Source organism: Eutrema salsugineum, unplaced genomic scaffold (genome assembly GCF_000478725.1).
Source record: "Eutrema salsugineum unplaced genomic scaffold, Eutsalg1_0 scaffold_1, whole genome shotgun sequence".
NCBI classification, from domain to species: Eukaryota; Viridiplantae; Streptophyta; class Magnoliopsida; order Brassicales; family Brassicaceae; genus Eutrema; species Eutrema salsugineum.
In genome coordinates this window covers 8747775-8767395 of record NW_006256909.1, presented here as the reverse complement: position 1 = coordinate 8767395, position 19621 = coordinate 8747775, and the positions used below count along the sequence as shown (strand labels likewise).

The 19621-nt window shown below is 39.5% G+C and overlaps 3 protein-coding genes across 3 annotated transcripts; all 3 read left to right on the top strand.

Moving 5' to 3' along the window:
* Window positions 1-984: 984 nt before the first annotated feature.
* On the top strand, window positions 985-2220 carry LOC18029575. Its single transcript, XM_006413899.1, has one exon. It carries the CDS (start codon window positions 985-987, stop codon window positions 2218-2220), a length of 1236 nt encoding a protein of 411 aa, XP_006413962.1.
* A 7859-nt stretch (window positions 2221-10079) lies between these two features.
* On the top strand, window positions 10080-11528 carry LOC112081919. Its single transcript, XM_024148973.1, has 3 exons — window positions 10080-10480; window positions 10561-10563; window positions 11018-11528. The coding sequence occupies exons 1-3, from the start codon at window positions 10080-10082 to the stop codon at window positions 11526-11528; spliced, it is 915 nt and encodes a 304-aa protein (XP_024004741.1).
* Window positions 11529-17878: 6350 nt separating this feature from the next.
* Window positions 17879-18757, top strand: LOC18029573 (J protein JJJ2). The gene has a single exon (XM_006413897.1). The coding sequence runs from the start codon at window positions 17879-17881 to the stop codon at window positions 18755-18757; it is 879 nt and encodes a 292-aa protein (XP_006413960.1).
* The last annotated feature ends 864 nt before the right edge of the window (window positions 18758-19621 follow it).

Here is a 19621-nt window from a genome sequence, read left to right as displayed (position 1 = left end):
CTTTCGCTCCTTGCGTTTTTGCGTTTCTTTTACTCAAAAGTGGTATTCTCAAAATTTCCCTAAATGTTCATATGATCAAACTACAACATGATAATATAAAAGTCAATATTATAATAATGCATCCTATTTTTACAAAGAATGTATATATATTTGTTTATAGTTTTTTTGTAATTATAATACTAACTAATACTTCACCAAAATTGTAGACTTCACCAAAATTGTACTCCTTTGACTACATAAACAAGAAATATATATCATGGAAACATGAATTAATGACATTCAATGTATTGACTACGACCCAAAACTATGTTGTTCTCCTATATACTTATCTTATCTTTGTTGGTAATGGTATTATCACCTATATTTGGACATACATACATTAAATTTAAGTCTTCAATGAGTTTAATTTGGTGCTTTTTTTTTTGCTAACGAGTTAGTTAATTAATAATGAAATGTGATAAAAAAACTACAAAAATTCCATAAATATAAAAACCTGTATTCAAAATTCAACATGAGAAGAATGATAAAAAAAAAAATCAAAATCGATAATGTATCCTATCGTTTTTTGAGAAAAAATGATTGCATGTTTCTTTGGGGTCGAATGCATACATTTATATAGTATAAAAACCCATTTTGTAACTAACAATACTAAAAACACGCTAAAATAACATATTAAGAGAAATAAATAGCACTCCAAAATTTTAAATTGACTAAACAATCAAATTAAATGACCCGCCAAAATTTTATATTGACTAAATAAAAAACTTTATAGTATATTATAAAATGTATTTTGGAGAGTTCTTTACTTTATCTCTCAATTCAAACATCCCAACCATTTCAAATGGCACCATATCTATCCATTTCAGCCTTATAAATAAACTCGAAAGTGGAACATATTGGATCACACACCCAACAAACAAATAAAACAAAAAGAAAGAGATCAAAATCAAAGAGTGATTAAAAAAAAAAAATCAAAGAGTGATCATGACAAGAAAAAAGCTAAAATTTGAATTGGTGGCGAATGAAAACGCTCGAGCAACGAAACTGAAGAAAATATGGTCAGCGCTGATCAAAAAGGTAACAGAATTCACCATATTATGTGATGTGAAGCTTTGTGTGATCACTTATAGCCCTAACGACGCTGCGCCAATGGTGTGGCCATCTGTTGAGAAGGCTGGTGACCTCATACGCAACTTCAATGCCTTGCCAGATTTCGAGAAGATGAGGAAAGCGATGACTCTCGAGTCATTCATGACGGGGAAGATAAGTAAGGTTGAAGAGAAACTGAGGAAACTTCAGAAGAAGAACATGGAGCATGAAATAGATAAGCTGATGGTGCAACTACGTGGTGATCGTAGAATGGATGATCTTGACGTGAATGAGCTCAAGGCATTGCTATCTTTCTCAAAGGATAAGATCATGAAATTAAGGAAGAGGGTAGGTTCCGTGGAGCATCGTCCTCTTCGCGATCCATTTGAGACGCAATCAGAAGAGCCTAGGACCACAACGAATGATGGTTTCGTGATAGGAGGTGGTCAGGACGCTGAGAGAGCTAGGAACACCATTGAAGGAGACAAGACCCATTACTTGATGGATGGGTGGGTTTACCCATCTCCGGAGCCGCTTAACCCTCTAATCCACCAGCAAATCGGAATAGGAATGGGATCTTACAACGCAGATCCAAACCCTAGAAGTTACCTTCCGTTCCAAGGAAGCTATCCTCCATACCAAGGAAGCGGTATCAGCGGAAACCCTAATTTGCAGATGCACCCGAATGTTCCACCAGTGATGCCTTTCCATGGTATGCTTGGATCAGTGTCTCAACCATTACAGCATCATGACATGAACATGGACAATAATCCAATCATGGCTATGAGTCAACCAATGCAAAACCCTAATTTGGAGATGCACCCGATTCCACCAGTACTGATGCCTTTCCATGGTATGCTTGGGTCAGTGTCTCAACCATTACATCATCATGACATGAACATGAACAACAATCCAATCATGGCTATGAATCAACCAATGCAAAACCCGTTTGATGCCATGAGCGGCGAGGAACGAAACAACTTTAACATCGGCGGTTCGCAGATGGCGACCAACGACGGTCTCCGTCAAGAGCCACCACCACCACCACCACCGAATGAAGCAACGGCCGGAGAAGGTAATGCTGATGCGACGTCGTTTGATACCAATAGGGATTGGCCGGGAACTAATTAACAATCATCATTTCTAGACTTATTGTATTGGTATTGTGTTTTAAGTTGAGTTTCTTTTGAAACTGTGTTTGTGTGTTTGAATTTTGTTTCTTTTGTGTGTTTGTTTGCTTTTGAATTTATCGACCAATAAAACATTGTTATTGTCATTTTGATTTCCCTTGAAGTGTCCAGCTTAATTTTTTTTTTTTGTTTTTAACGAAAATGAAGTCCAACTAGTTGCTAATTCAACCGATGTCTCTTTGTTAAAACTCGATCTATTCTAGTAACCATCTCTAGCATTGAAATATCGAAAGCACCACATATATATAGAGCTTTACGGATACAGATACTTAGGTTTTTGGAACTGTTTTCAATTTCCAACAAGGATTAGTCATTGAGTCTCATCTTCACCAGATGTATCTGAATTACCTCCCATTCTTCATGTGAGCTGAGAATGCCCTACAGATCAGCTATCGATAGAATGTGTGAAGTGTGAACATGTCGATTTAAAAGGATAATGTCAATATTACGGTGAGAGTAAAGGTTGCGTTACTTACTTAAGGCAATGTGTAGAGAGTTACAGTTAGTTTCTATAAGATATGAAAATCTAGACTGATATGAGCTTAATCCCAATTACAAGGGTGAAACTAAATGTCACGATAAGATAGTTATCTGCAACCTTATTGGCACTCATCTTGCAGCGTATTTTTTAAAACCAGCGAATGCTACCATATATCACTCTGAAGAATCCTGGAATCACAAAGTATATATATATCAAGACTAGTTTCATCATAAAAACCGGTAATTTGGTAAGCCAACATATACATCCAAGACCGCTACTTGTGAGCAAAAACAATATTTTAGTAGGCAATGAAACTAAGATAGAAGAGAACTCAAAGCTTTCTGATGACAACACTTAGTGTAGAACACGGTGAGATTCTAGATACAGAAAAAAAAAAGTCAGGCGTTGATCATATTGAATCGATGTCTGAAGAATCTCTGCTGAATGACAATGATGATATGAAAGAAATGGTCGTTGAATATAGTGAAATGGTGGTTTATAGATTTTTTTAGCTGAGAAAGCTTGGAATAACAGTTTCAAGATTCTTGGTATAGATTCTTTGATTTTTAATCAAGGAAATTGGTTTTTCCATGTCTTTGACTCCTTGTTTTCCCACTAGTTTTAGCCTTAAGAATTGTGAATACAAACACATGCACAATATTCTATTTTTCACAATTACGATGAAATTAGATTGAACTTTTGGATGATGGCACATAAAATAACTGTAGTAAATATTTTGGTTCTATGAATACACCTATTTTCATTAATTATACATGAGAATGAGATGCATACATATAACAGGAGACGGAAGTATATCAACCGCCGAAAAACTAAAAAACATTGAAAAGAGTGAGGGTTACGCTTCTGGAGTTTTAAATATATATATTTTTTTTTTTCAAACTTTAAACTTTATTAACTTAAAAAACATCGTTTAAGAGAGCTCGGAGAACTCCCATGGCTACAGAATCTGCCACAGTATTAAGGCTCCGGGGGATATGAACAATAAAGAAAGAAGAAAAGGATATCGTCAACAGACGAATATCGGAAGCAATAGCATGGATCTCATTAAGGGAATCCTGAGATTGAAGAGAATTCACGATGGATAGACAGTCCGATAGCACTTGAATCTCTTCACATCCTCGTTCAGTCGCCAGGAGAAGAGCCTCACGAATCGCCCAGGCTTCAGCAACGAGAGTTGAGGCGACATGGCGTCGAGAGCTCGAGAAAGTGAGTGTTTGGTTTTCTTCTCTGAGGTTGAAACGATGCCCAATCCACACGACTGAGATATAGCGTCCCAAGCTGCATCAACGCTGCAGCTGATATTACGAGAACGATGGTGGGTGGCTCTCCAGAGGGGGTACGCGTCGATAGGTGTGTAGTTTCCTGAGCTGCTTGTCAAATGCGCGCATCCGAGATCGCTTTTGTGAGAACTTCTTGCTCGGAGAAGACCGTATCGGAAAAAATCCGTCGGTTACGAGCTGTCCAGAGATTCCAACAGATACAAGCTGGGAGTGAAGCCGCAGGTAGTCCTGATGGTGGGAGGCTAGTTAGGGTAGGTATTCTGGCCAAGAACTCAAGGACATGGACAGTGGCGAGATGGTGTTGTTCACGCAGCGGCGCTAATTCCCAAACACCTCGAGCAAACTGACAGTCTCGAATAACATGTGTAACTGTCTCTGGCGCTCCACAGATCTTACAGGCGAAATCGACTTGAATTCCACGATTAACGAGTTGGACACCAACCGGGAGGGCTTCAGCGGCAGCTTTCCACAAGAAGTGTTTAATCTTAGGTGCGGTGCGAAGACGCCATATGTTCTTTTGCCAGTTGAAAGTTCTTTGGAGGTCGGGAATATGGTCCGAAGAGGTGATACCATAGCCCGAATGGACAGCATATTTGCCATTCTTCGAGGGTAACCAAACCAATCTGTCTGGCGGACGAGAGGCGCTGAGGGGGAGGAGTCGGATCAGATGCTCGCATTCAGGGATGACATCCTGGATTCGCCTCCAGTTCCAAGTGTTCCCAACTTGGTCTATAAGATCTGATACGAGTAGATCTTTAGTTTCCAGCGTAGGTGGACCAATTGGGCGAAGGGGCAGAGTTACGCTAAGCCATGGGTCCTCCCAAACTCGTATCGATTCTCCATTGCCCACTAGCCATCCCATGCCATGCCGAAGAATTTCTCTGCCAGCAATAATACTCCTCCAACCATGAGACGGGTTAGAAGGGAGAACACAGTCCATAAAGGGTGCAGAGTGGCAGTATTTGCCCAGCAACACTCTCGATACCAAAGCATGGGGATGAGAAATAAGGCGCGCTCCAATCTTAGCCAGCAGAGCATCATTAAAGCGTTCGATGTCTTGAAAGCCTAGTCCGCCCGCATTCAAGGGAGTCGTAAGTCTATTCCAAGAAACCCAGCTCATTTTCCTCTGGTCCGGTTTGTCGTCCCACCAGAATCTTGTAAGAACCGATTGGATTTGTTTGCAGAGAGACTTAGGGAGTTTAAAACAAGACATTGCATATGAGGGCATCGACGCGAGTACCGATTTAAGCAGCACTTGTTTCCCAGCAGCCGAGAGGAAACGAGACGCCCAGCTGTGTGAGCGTTGTCGAATACGGTCCACTTGGCTCGCGAAGATGTCCCTCTTCTTCCGTCCAAAGTCCTCCGGTAGCCCTAAATATTTTCCTGCTCCTCCTTCATTGTGAATGTGGAGGATACGTTTCGCCACTGCTCTCTGGTTGCGGTGGGTCTTGGCCGAGAACGTGATGGAGGATTTGGCAAGATTTATGCTTTGTCCTGAGGCTTCTCCATAGCGTCTTAGAATAGATGAGAGTACTGCACATGAGGTGGGATCAGATTTGCAGAAGAACATGGTATCATCTGCAAATAGGAGATGGTTAACTTGGGGGCTATTGCGGGACACCCGAATGCCAACCAGCGAACCATTATCCTGGGCTTTCCGGCAGAGGCCTGCTAGCACCTCCATGCAGAGAATGAAGAGGTAGGGGGAGAGGGGGTCGCCTTGTCTAAGTCCTCTGGATGGCAGAACTCTTCCCTGCGGACCTCCATTGATGAGGAAAGAGTAGGATACCGTCATCACACACTCCATTATCCATTTGATCCATTTATGGTGAAAGCCCAGACGGTCCAGAACGGCTCTAAGAAAACCCCACTCTATCCTGTCGTATGCCTTGCTCATATCCGTTTTAACAGCCATGAAACACCTCTTCTTTGCCTCCGAGGTACGGAGATAATGAAGGGTTTCATGAGTTATTAAGACATTATCGGATATCGCTCTATTTGGAACAAAGGCAGATTGAGTCTCAGAGATGAGATGTGGGAGGATTGTTTGAAGCCGTTTCGTAAGGATCTTGGCAACGATCTTGTAGTAGACGTTGCAGAGAGCTATGGGCCGATAATCAGCGACTCTCCTGGGGCCCAATATCTTTGGGATTAGACGAATGTGAGTCTCATTTTGTCGAGTCGGGAAGGATCCAGACAGAAAAAACTCTTGGATTTCTTTAACAACATCTGGGCCAATGATGGGCCAGTATGTTTGAAAGAAACCAGCGGAGAATCCGTCTGGCCCCGGGGCCTTGCTAGGATGAATGGATTTGACTGCTGAGTGGATTTCAGCGGGGTCAGGGATCCTAATAAGTCGGGCATTAGTCTCCTCGTCGATTTGTGGCTCCAAGACGTCATGTACTAGATCGAAGCCGGAGTTATTCTGCGAGGAGAATATCTCCTGGAAGTACTCCGAGATAATACGAGCAAAGTCCTGCTCCTCGTGGAAGGCTGTTCCCGAACTGTCCTCCAGAACCGTGAATCTATTGCACGTCCTCCGGTTACGTGTAACAGCATGAAAGTAACCGGTATTGCGATCGCCACTCTGCAGCCATAAGATACGACTCCTTTGTTTCCAAAATTGCTCCTCAGCCTTATATGCTTTCTCCAGGGTAGCAGTGCAGTGACCAATCACCTCTGGGTCGGGTGAATCAGCAGAGAGCGCCCTTTCGAGTTCCGTCTGAGTGTCCGAAATGAGTTTCGCGCTATTCATATTCTGATCTTTGACCCATCTGATTATCTCGCGGCGACAATCCGTAATCTTGGCTACCACAGTATCATGATCTGAATTGTTCCAAACTTGGCCAATCAGTGTCATGATTTCTTCTTTCTCGCGAAGTCTATTGTCGAAACGAAAGACTCCTTTTCGCTTTACTCGGGAGTCGTCGAGGAAAGTGACTAGGGGACGATGGTCGGACCCTTCGTAGCGCAGGTACTCCGATCTCCCTGAAGGGAAGGCTTCCAGCCACTCGTCATTGCAGACTGAACGGTCCAACCTTGCTCGAACAAAATGGTCATAGCGCATACCCCGCCAGGACAACAGATTACCGGAGAAGTTAACATCTCATAGCCGTTTTGGGATATGAAGCTACGGAAATTAATGAACGAGCCTTCGTGTCTCCTGGGGCCTCCGCGCTTCTCTGAATTATCCAAGATCTCGTTAAAATCACCCGAGAGAAGCCAGGCCGAATCTCTGTTAGCGCCCAGTTCCGATATTTGGTTCCAAACCTCTTGTCGTCTCTGGCATACCGGGTGACCATAGAAGAAGGTAAGAAAGAATGATTTCGCCTTGAACTTTATTTTGGTGTCTATGAAGTTCGGGGAAGAAGATAGAATCTCCAGATGTGTATCTTTCTTTCAAAAGAGAGCTAGACCACTACTAAGTCCAATCGGAGGAACCGTAAACCTGTTATTGTAACCCATCCACTGAAATACGCTGAAAACAACATCATCTTGGTTTTTTGTCTCAGCGAGAAACATAATGTCTGGGAAAAGACTCAATCTCAATTCCCTTAGACGTCGAACTGTCAAGTAGTTTCCAATCCCCTGACAGTTCCAACAGGTTGTGATCATTGAGAATTTGATGGTTTTTGGGCAACCATCAAGCCCTTACAAGCAGAAGGCACTAAGACCTTAGAGATAGAAGCTACAATATCACCAGTAGAGGCGTCAACATTAGTGATAGAAGCAGTAACAGAGGCCATCTTAGATGACTTAGAAGAAGAAGCCTTGTTTGCCTCCACACAAAGTTTCTTCCTTGGCGAGACTTTCTTAGAGACTGTCCTACGCTTCAGACGACCACTCTGATTTGGGCTGTTTGGAGCAAGCTTCCTAGAAGCAGAGACAGCACGCGTAGCATTCTTCGTTAAGGGTTTCATCACAGCTTTCGTTACAGCTTTTGTGAGACGTCGTTTGGGCGTGGATTTCTTAGGGACTTCAAGGGCGTTGCTTCGCAGGGACAGAACGAGGGCCCAATCTGAAAGCCACCGGAATCTTCTCACCATGCAGAGGAGGAAGATCTGGAATAGTGGCTTCAGATGAGTTTTCTGAGGAGTCATGGCGGCGTTGAAATCTGCTCTTGCCTTGGGAAGCAACCACTATTTGATCGTTTGATTCGTCGACATGTTCAGGCGATACCAACAGATCGTCATTCTCTACCCAGTTTTGATCATCATCGTTAGCGATAATACCCGAGACAGAGGGAAGAAGAGGTTCCTTATTATGTCTGGGGTCCTCAAGCCTTTCCAATGCAGATCGGCGATGTCTGCTCGATGAAGTGTTCTCGCGATCGTGACTATTAGGCGTTGGGGAGTTGCGACGAGGGGGCAGAAGAGGGGTTTCGACGTGGTATTCAGACCTAGACTTACGCCGTGTGTTCAGAGGGTCATTGTGGGGGGATCGAGACTTGCGAGGGGAGATAGTGTGAGGTGAAGTCCTACTGCGCGGTGGGAGCTGCATTCTCCTGTCCTCTGCTCTGTCACTCGAGCGTGATAAATACCGGTTGAGCTCTTTGTGCGGTGAAGGCTCTCTACGATAGCTAGTTCCACGCTGATTATATCGATAGGAATCAGCGGGTTTGTAGCTTCGGGTAGCCTCACGATGAGCTGTGGAGTCCCGGTAGTTCCTGGGTGCCGGTGGATCTTCGCGTTGGTTATCGCGTGGATTTGTAGTTGTGGGCACGTGGATCTTCGCGTTGGTTATCGCGTGGATTACCTCGGGGGTAGTTCCTGGGTGCCGGTGAGTCATGTTTCCTGTCTAATATCCTCCTAGGGGGAGAACGAGAGCGAGAGCGAGGTCGAGGGAGCTGTCTCGCCGGCGCTTCAGAGCGAGGATAAGCAGGATTGTCTCTGTGGTGGACCGAATCCGATCGACTGGGAAGCAGGGGAGGGCTCTTCACACGCGGAGGAGCTTTGCTGGATGGGTTATTGCGAGATGACAAGGCATTGAAACGTCTAGTCTCTTTCCTTTGGCGATCTTCCTCTAAACGCTGCAGAGTTTGGTGGCTGTTAATATGGGTACCAGTCAGTTCCAATTCACGAGTTTTGGAGGTTTGAGGGCAATTCTCTTTTTCATGTCCCAGCGACATACATATGAAGCAATGCTTCTCCAATCTAATGTATTCAAAGGTTACCGAGACCTCTACTCCTGATGGAAACTGAATAGCTTTCTTCTTAAGTAATGGCTTTAATGCATCAATTTCAACCTTTACCATAGCTTCCTCTATATCATGAGCAACGTATTGTCCCAAGACATTACCTATGGCTTTGAGGTTGTTCTCCGTGCAGCAGTGTGGAGGGATGCCGTGGACTCTGGTCCAGAAGGGGATTAGCGAAGGATAAGCGTCTGAGATAATGGGTTCCCAACGCTGGAGCACAAACATCCAGCGTTTGAAGTGAAACGGTGCTTCCTTCAAGACCGACTGGAGATCTTCTTCTGTTTTAAACTTGAACTGGAACTTTTCCGGTACCAGATCTCGCCCCACTATTCGTTCTTCCAAAGGTATGAAATTCGTCTACATCTACTTGTTGCGATATCGCTGTTTTTGGTTAGTAGTCTCACACACTCACTAGCTAGTTCGATTACAAGAAATGCGTTTCCTATGTACTATTCGATTATATGAACTGCGTTTTTGTTTATCAGTGATCACTGAGGTTTTTAATCTACTGTTTTCTTCTTCATTTTCGATTAATTTGTTTATTTTTTTATTTCTCAGAAAACCCTAACTAGATTCGTCCGTATAAATCTGTTACATTTCTAGGTGAAACTTTAATTTAATAATTTCCCTTGGTTTACTTTTTACCATAAAAAATCTTCATTGATGGGTTTTGTGTATCTTTTTCGCTGTTAATTTCTGCAATTTTGTGTTAATGATTTGTTTATTTATGGAAACATCTGTTTTTTAATATATATAGGCGCGAAAACGTTTCCGGTGAACAAGATAGATATTGGGAATTAAGTAAAACCTCTCTCAACGACATGGAATGTAATAGGGATGAAGCTAAAAGGGCTCTGGATATTGCGGAGAAGAAACTTTCAGATAATGATTACGTTGGAGCGAAGAAATTTGTTAGCAAGGCTCAAAATTTATATCCGCAGCTTGATGGCTTGAAACAAGTTTTGGTGATGGTCGATGTTTATATCTCAGCAGCAAGCAAGATCAATGGATCAGTAGGAGAAGCTGATTGGTATGGAGTCCTTGGTGTTGATCCTCTGGCTGACGATGAAGCACTCAAGAGACAGTACAAGAAGTTAGCCCTTTTGCTTCATCCGGACAAGAACATGTGTAAAGGTGCGGAAGGTGCGTTTAAGCTGGTTTTAGAAGCTTGGTGTCTGTTATCTGACAAGGTTAAGAGAACAGCTTATGATCAAAAGAGGAAGTTAAAGACCAGGACGACGCAGAAACCCCCACCAAACCAACACAAGCCAGCTTTTTCTAACGGGAATCAAAATGCTAGAGGCGGTGTGCATCCGAGTGCTAATGCAAGCAGTAGTCAGCCTCCTAGTTGGACGCAGAAACCACCTAACGCACACAAGCCAGCTTCTTGTAGCGGGAATCAAAATGGTAGAGACGGTGTGCATCGCAGTGGTAAAGCTAAGCATTACCAGCCTGCTAGCGGGATGCAGAAAACACCAAATCCACACAAGCCAGCTTATTCTAAAGGAAAGCAAAATGCTAGTGACGGTGTGCATCCATGTGATAAAGCTACAAGTCATCAGCCTGCTAGTTGGCCGCAGAAACCACCGTGTGCACACAAGCCAGCTTCTTCTAGCGGAAATCAAAATAGAAACAGTGTGCATCCGAGTGCTAATGCTAGAAGTAACCATCCTCCTAGTTGGCCTCAGAAACCACCAAATGCACACAAGCCAACTTCTTCTAGCGGGAACCAAAATGAGAAACACGGTGTGCATCCGAGTGCTAAAGCAGGAAGTAATCCGCCTCCGCAAGTGAATTCATCAAAATGTAGTACCTTTTGGACATTGTGCAATATATGCAAGACACAAGGCGAATATCCGAGGGGTTTTTATCTTAACAAGGCCATACGTTGTCAAAACTGTGGTCAGACTTCCATTTCAACCGATATACATCCATGGGAAAGTTATGTAAAGAAGGCCAACTTCACTCCACACCCAAGTTTTGTGAGGCCAGGTAACCTTTCATCATCTTCTCCTCAACAACAACAACAACAATGGAGTGCCAAAAGCCAATCAACAAACAAAAACACAAATGGAGCCTCTTCTTTTGGAGTAACGGCCAGTTATAATAGAGGGAATGCCGAAAATCAAGAACTAGAAAGATTGAAAACACAAAACGTATCCAAGTTTTGTGAGGCCAGTCAAACTTTCACCATCTTCGCCTCAACAATTGTGGTACTTATTAATCTTTATCATCTGGTACTTTTCACCGGAATTGTTCAGTGTCAGTAATGGTCAGTTCTAATAGTGGGAATGCCACAAAGCAAGCACTAGAAAGATTGAAAAAGAATACTTGAAGAAATGCTTGCTAAGCTGAGGACAGATGTGAGATAAGAAGTAAGACTTATCAGATGTAGAAGTTGCAGAGTCCAGCTTTTTAACCTTTCAGGGATTCTTTATGATATGTTCTGAACAAGAGCAAGTTCCCCTTTCATCGGCATTATCTAATGTTCTCTCTTAAGCATCGTAATGTAGTTATGAATTGTAATCCTTTCATGACTTGGAATCTTTGTGTTTCTCTAGTTTTAGCCTTGAGAATTGTTGTTTTTTTTTTTTCACAATTGTTTTGATGGAATTATACTATTAGTGTATCTGTGTCTGGATGGAGACATATGATACTGAATATTGTTGGACAACAAAATATTTTGTTTCCATCAGTACATTTTGATTACGTTGGAGCGAAGAAATTAGTTAACCAGATTTATCAGTATTACCTACCATTCCTCTAAAGTGATAGTAACATGTCGAATTAAAAGGATTTTGTCATATCAAGGTAAGAGTAATGGTTGAGTCGATTAAGGCAATGTGTAGAGAGTTACAAGTTTCTATAAGATATGAAAATCTGGACTGATATGAGCTTAATCCCAATTACAAGTGTGAAACTTGTCTCGTTGTGATTGTTTTCTGCAACCATAATTGGAACTGATCTTGCAGCGTATTTTTTTCAACCAGCGAATGCTATCATATATTCCTTCATTTGAAAAATCGTGGAATATATTTTTTCTTAATTACGATGAAGTTAGATTAAACTTTGGATGTGGCACAAAAGAAATGTTGGAATGTATTTTACACTTTCGATTTAGTTCTGTATAAATCAAGATTGGCCAATTAATTATCTCAAAGAATTACCTCAAAGAATTACAAATATGGGAGATGAGACACATTCAACTCTGGAAATCTTAGAGAATAGTAACTACGACCTTTACAGCTTAAGTTTTTTCTTTTCTTTAGTTCGGTAACGTCTTAGCGATTTAGTTTCCTTTGTTCTTTATCTGACTTTAGATTTAATAAAACAAAATTTTGATTTTAAAAAGCTACTGTTTTACTCTTGTGTAATATTTACTACTAGATAATGAGACAAAAGAATTGAGAGAGAGAAAAAACTGTAAAAAAAAAATTACATCAAATCTCTTGTAAGTGTCACTTTCCCTGTCCTCTGTGACTATAAGACCTATGTTGATCAGACGTTGCTTGATGCTCATCTCATCTTCTTTTGCAGTCTCGATGATCCCTTTCTCTAGAGGCCTTTCCCTGTGTTCCATGTCCTCGTTTTCACCCAAGTCCACGCTATAACCAGTTGCATCCCATGCCGGGTTTTCTGAATTCTCATTTGTCTGTTTGTATGCATATGAAATAGTTTTATACACAGGCAAAAGATATATACAAGAGTTTGTGCTGGTTATAAAAAAGAAATAGTTTAAAGTTTGTTAATTGAGAATAGAAACACAACCATTTTGACAGTTGTTTAGTCCTAGTGAAGAAGCCAATTGTAGAATATCATCACCAAACCATTTACTTCAATATCATCATGTATTGTTCAAACAAAAATCTCCATAACATCTAACATAAACGAACAGCTTGTAATAGAGGATACGCAGAGGAAGATGAAAAACTTACCCAGGTGAAGTAGTAGAACAAGAAGATGGCTTTGATCATCATAAAAGCAATTCTTACAAGAGGGTTATACCACTGCGTGCTCCATCTCTGGAGAACCTTTTCCCTCTTGTCAAGAGATATGTCAGAGAATTTGAGAAGAAAAGGCCAAATGGCCAATTCTTCTTATCGAGACAGACAAACCCGCAAAGCAGCAACGTCCCCAATCTGAACGTGAGTAGCCTCAACACTATTCTCACCACTTTGACTGTCACTGGCATTGCCTTTGTCGCCATCACCTCTGCTACCTGTTTAATCGATCATCAACATATATTTGCGTTAATAACTTAACGTGGACACTGAAGATTAGTAGAGTAATTAAGACGTACGTAGTAGATGTACATGACCACCCTACACATATATATATTCACTGTCCATTTTTTTTTACTTACGTAGGGTCCTGAATCCGGATGCTTATATTGCTCTAAAGCCTTTGTTTACTTCAAGAAATAAGATTGTTCATCTTCAAGAAATAGTCAAAAAGTAAACAAACCTCAGAAGCCAATGAAACCCCCTTTAATAGCTCTCTCATATAATATATATACATGCATATATATAAAACACATATTTCACCTCATATATATTTACGAGAGAGAGCAAGGGGAGAAGGAATGATTTCTCATCTTATTTTTCTTCTTCTTAATGTTACAAGCACATTATCTATATACAACAAGGAGACGGTGTTTTTTCCACGGTAAATCGGCAAGAAGTAAATAGTATAATATTAATAATGGATAATCATTATCCTTTTCTAACATTTTTTGTATTTTATTATACTTTTCTATTTTGTTATATTTTTTATTTTGTTATATTTTTTATTTGTTATATTTTCTTTACGTTTCCGGTCTTTGTTTTTCTTTCTCCTCTTTTGATAAAAAAATACATAAATAGAAAAAAGAAACGATTGAGGAGAGGAAGAGGAAGAGACAAATTAAAAAAAAAAAGAGTGAGGAGTACGCTTCTGGAAAAATTTGTACTCTGGTATTTAATCTTAATTCTCTCAGGTTTTTCTCTCTAAAGTCGTCATTATTATTATGTAACATTGCAAAGTTATGAAATTCCATCTAAATCTACTTGTTGGATATCTCTGTTTTTGGTTAATGGTCTCACTTTGATCCCTCTAGTCCAATTACATAAACTGTGTTGATCAGTGATTAATCTATTTATTTTCTTCTTTCTTGTTTTTGATAAGTTCATTCAGTTAAGTTTTTTTTTCCAGAAAACTCTAATTAGATTCGTCTGTATAAATATGTTAAATTTCTAGATCAAAACCTGATTAAATAATATTCTTTGACTTATTTTTAACCCAAAAAAATCTTCATTGATGGGTTTTGTTTATCTCTTTTGCTGTTTATTTCTGTATATTTGTGTTAATGATTTGTTTGATTTTTGGAAACATTGCCAGTGAACAAGATAGATATTGGGAACTAAGTAAAACCTCTCTCAACGACATAGAATGTAATAAGGATGAAGCTAAAAGGGCTCTGGATATTGCAGAGAAGAAACTTTCAGATAATGACTACGTTGGAGCGAAGAAATTTGTTAGCAAGGCTCAAAATTTATATCCGCAGCTTGTCGGTTTGAAATAAGTTTCAATGATGATCAACGTTTATATCTCTGCAGCAAGCAACATCAGTGGATCAGTAGGAGAATCTGATTGGTATGGAGTCATTGGTGCTGATCCTCTGGCTGATTATGAAGCACTCAAGAGACAGTACAAGAAGTTAGCTCTTTTGCTTTCCGGACAAGAACAAGTTTCATGGCGCATGAGAGGCTTTTAAGCTGATGTCACAAGCTTGGTGTCTGTTATCTGACAAGGTTAAGAGAAGAGCTTATGATCAAAAGAGGAAGTTAAATCCCCCGACGCAGAAACCACCACCATACCAACACAAGCGAGCTTCTTCTAATGGGAATCGAAATGCTAGAGACAGTGCGCATCCAAGTGCTAAAGCTGGAAATAACCAGCCTGCTGGTACACGGCGGAAACCACTAAAGCATCGTTTGGTGTTAGACTTTGACTTTTATTACTTTTAAAGCATTTAACAATCTTTAAAATTATTTTTTGACAATCATGCTTATTTTAATAAGTCTAAAATTTTAAAAGTTACACTTTTTCATTTTTTTGTCTTGATTTCTAAAAGTTAGTATTTAGGAGAGATTTTTACAAATTCAAAGTAAAAAAAAAATGTATTTATTTTTTTCTCTCTTTCTTTTCTTTCTCCAACATTATTCAAATTTATTTGTAGATTTTTATATAATTTACTCATAACAAAATTTAATTGATTAATTATTATATTTTTGTTCTGTTTTTTAGATCATTTAATATAATTTTTTAATCATTTTTTTCAAAAAATATCCAAAACTCTTTGTAAATTATATGGTAAACTAGTTCTTGAAAAAAAATAATTATTTGTCATTTTTTAAAACAAGAATTTACAGCCAAAATTTTTAAAGTTAAAAATCATAAATAAAAGCCAACAGCAAAAACTTTTACCAGTCAAACCCTAAATCCACATAAACCAGCTTATTCTAGTAGGAATCAAGGTGTGCATTAACTTTTAGACAATGTGTGAGGGATGCAAGACACGAGGCAAATATCGGAGGGATTGTTACCAACAAGGCCATACTTTGTCAAACTGTGGTCAGACTTTCATTGCAACCGAGATACGTCCATGGGCGAGTTATGTGTCTATTACTAGAAAACTACAACAACAATTGTGAGTCCAAAATAAAGCAACGAACACAAACACAAACGGAACTTCTTCTTCTGGGATAAATGCTTTGCCACATCCAAGTCTTGTGAAGCCAGACAACTTTTCATCGTCTTCTCCTCAACAACAACAACAACAGTAATGGAGTGCCAAAAGCCAAGCAACAAACAAGAACACTAATGAAGCTTCTTCGTTTGGGAGAAATTCTTTACCAAATCCAAGTTTTGTAAGGCCAGACAACCTTTCATCATCTTCTACTCAGCAACAACAACGATGGAGTGCCAAAAGCCAAGCAACAAACAAAAACACAAACAGAGCTTCTTCGTTTGGGATAAATTCTTCGCCAAATCCAAGTTTTGTTAGGCCAGGCAACCTTTCATCATCTTCTCCTCAACAACAACAACAATGGAGTGCCAAAAGAAAAGCAACAAACAAAAATACAAATTGAGCATCTTCTTTTGGGATAAACTTTACCCCATCTGCTAGTGCACCTCAACAAACTCCACAAGCAAGCGCCAAAAGTCAAGCAACATACAAAAACACATATAGGGCTTCTTCTTCAGGGAGTGTTTCTTCATCATCTGTTAGTGCAACCGCGAAAAGTTCTCCAGTAAGTTTTGTGTGCCCAGTCGTCAACCTTTCATCATCTCCTCAACAACACCAACAATAATGAAGTGCCCAAAACACAAGTGGTGGTACTTATTATTCTTCATCATCTGGTAGCTTTCACCGGTTTGTGCCACTAACGGCCATCTCTAATAGCGGGAATGCCGCAATTCAAGCACAAGATCGAAAAGAGTACTTGCGGAGTCACAAAAAAACGTTTGCTGCTACAGAGAATGTCATTAAGAAGCTGAGGACAGATGTGTGATAAGAAGTAAGACTTATCAGGTGTAGAAGTTGCAGAGTCCTGCTTTTAACCTTTCAGGGATTCTGTATGATATGTTATTAATCTTTTTTCATATCGTCTAGGCTAAAATAATACAGTACAACAAGAGCAAGTTCCCCTTTTCATCGGCAATGCATGTAATATCCTAATTTCTCTTAAATATCGTGATGTAGTTGGAATCGTACTCCTTCCATGGCTTGGAATCCTTGTGTTTCACTAGTTTTAGCCTTGATAATTGTAGTTCTGTTTTTTTTTTCACAATGGTTTTGATGGAATTAGACTATTAGAGTATCGATGGAGACATAATACTGTATTGGAAAACAAAATATGTTGGTTCTATAGTACATTTTTCATTGATCATAAATGAGAATACAAAACCGACAAAAGTTAAGAAAAACAAAAGTTGACTTTGATTTATTTTCATTAGCCCATACGTTTCTACTTTGTATCCAAAAGAATAGTAGTTATCTACTAAATTTTAGAGGAACCCGTTCAAAGGAAAACGTTTGTTCTTTATTTCCTTTTTTCTATAGCCACTAACTAATAAATTTTCTTTACAGATTTTCTTAATGTAAAGAAGATAATGCTCTCAAACTTTTTTAGGTTATTACTTGACAACTCTTTTTTTTCTGAACGTTGCGTGTAGAATAGGAAACCATTCTCCCTTTTGTAAAAGGAAAAACACAGAAAACCAATTCACTATATATATATTCTCTTATATACACGAGGGCTCGCTCTTGCTTGTGAGTCCCTATTATTATTTTATTCTCTTCTTCATTCGCTTTCGTTTCTCATCGCGTCTCTCTCTCTATAAGACGTTTTTGCTTGGGACGAAAGTTTCTTCTTTTGTGGGTTTTGTTAGGTCCACCGAATTCTTACCAACGTCTCTGATTCGTTCGTGGCTTTACATACAGTAATAACTTCAGAATATTTAGGGCTAAACACTGCTTCCTTTGAAATCCGGTGATTTCGCAATTCCACGGTGTTGGGATCTGTTGAGAAACAAAGATATTGGGAAATAATCAGAGTAAAAAGACTATCTCAACGACATGGAAAGTAACATGTTTGAAGCTAGAAGAGCAGTGTTTATTGCTGAGAGGAAAATCTCAGAGAATGATTACGTAGGAGCAAAGCAATTCGTTAACAAGGCTCAGAATTTGTATCCGAAGCTTGATGGTTTGAAACAAATGTCGATAATGATCAACGTATATATCTCTGCATCAAACAAGATCAATGAAGAAGGAGAAGCTGAATGTGACTGGTATGGAGTTCTCGGTGTAGATCATTTGGCTGATGATGAAACTGTGAAGAAACAGTACAAGAAGTTAGCTCTTTTGCTTCATCCGGACAAGAACAAGTGTAAAGGCGCGGAAGGTGCGTTTAAGCTGGTTTTAGAAGCTTGGTGTCTGTTATCTGATAAGGCTAAGAGAAATGCTTATGATCAAAAGTGGAAGTCGAAAGAAGCAAAGACCGAGACGCAGAAACCAACAAACCCGCAGAAGCCGGCTTCTACTAATAAGACTGCTCCTGTGAATCCATCAAAACAGAGGAAAGGCGGTATGTTTTGGACAATGTGCAATAGATGCAAGACACCTTGTGAATTTCTGAAGGATTCTTGTCTTAACAAGGCCATACTTTGTCCAAACTGTGGTCAGACTTTCATTGCAACCAAGAAAACTCCATGGGGAAATTTTGTTGTGAGGCCATCTGCTAGTACATCTCATCAGAAACATCCGCAAGCAAGTCCCAAGAGTTATTCAGAGTCTGTGAAGGCCAGTACTTTCAATTGCGTAAAAGCCACAAATCAAGCACAAAAAAGATCGAAAAGAGGACCTGAGGAGACGTTTGCTGCTGTGGAGATGATTCGTAAGAAGCTGAGGAAAGATGTGAGCAAGTTCTCCTTTCATCGTCGATGTGTAATGCCCTAGCTTCTCTTAAAACTCATTCATTGTTGTGTTGGTTAAATTGTAGTCCTTTTCATCACTTGGAATCTTTGTATACATACTTCTGTTTTTTTTTTTCCACAATTGTTTTACTCCATGGACTAATATTATCAATTTGACTGAAACTTGGCATAATATAAAATTTTGAACAACAAAGACCTGGTTAAAAATAATTAGGCTTGACTTCTAAATACTTGTTCATTAATGGTTTTTATCATTAAAAAAAATAAGGGTACAGAATTTTTTTTAAAATATTCTCTATTTTCCTTTTTAGTATTGCCACTAGGCCCACTACTACTAACTTAAATTTTGCTTTTTCTAATTTCCTTTTTTTCCTTTTACTGAAGCAGATACTAATCTATTATATAGTAAGAGAGTTTTCTCTCTATCTAGGGTGTCCACATCAGCAAACTCTTATATCGTCATCTACCACATAATACTTAGATACATCATATCTTGTGGCAGACGACATGTGTCATTATCCAGGAGAGAGAGAACTGATATTTGTTTAATACTGATATCAGTCTTGACATCATGAGCAATATGAGTAAATTGGAGAGAAATTGGTGACGTGGAGTGGAAGAACTAATTTTTAAGTTTCTTTTGATATTTACTTAATTTTTTGGTCAACTTTTGGTATATAATAAAATCACCTTAATTTATATCATATGAATAAATGAGATTCATACAAAACCGACACAAAGTGAAAAAGCAAAAGTTGACTTTCAAATTTTTTCGTTAACCTATATGTTTTCTATCATTTAAAATAAAATAATCGTTTTTTATAAAAGAACAAAAATAGAATTTGTATAAATCTCATGTATGATCAATAAAAAATGTACTGATGGA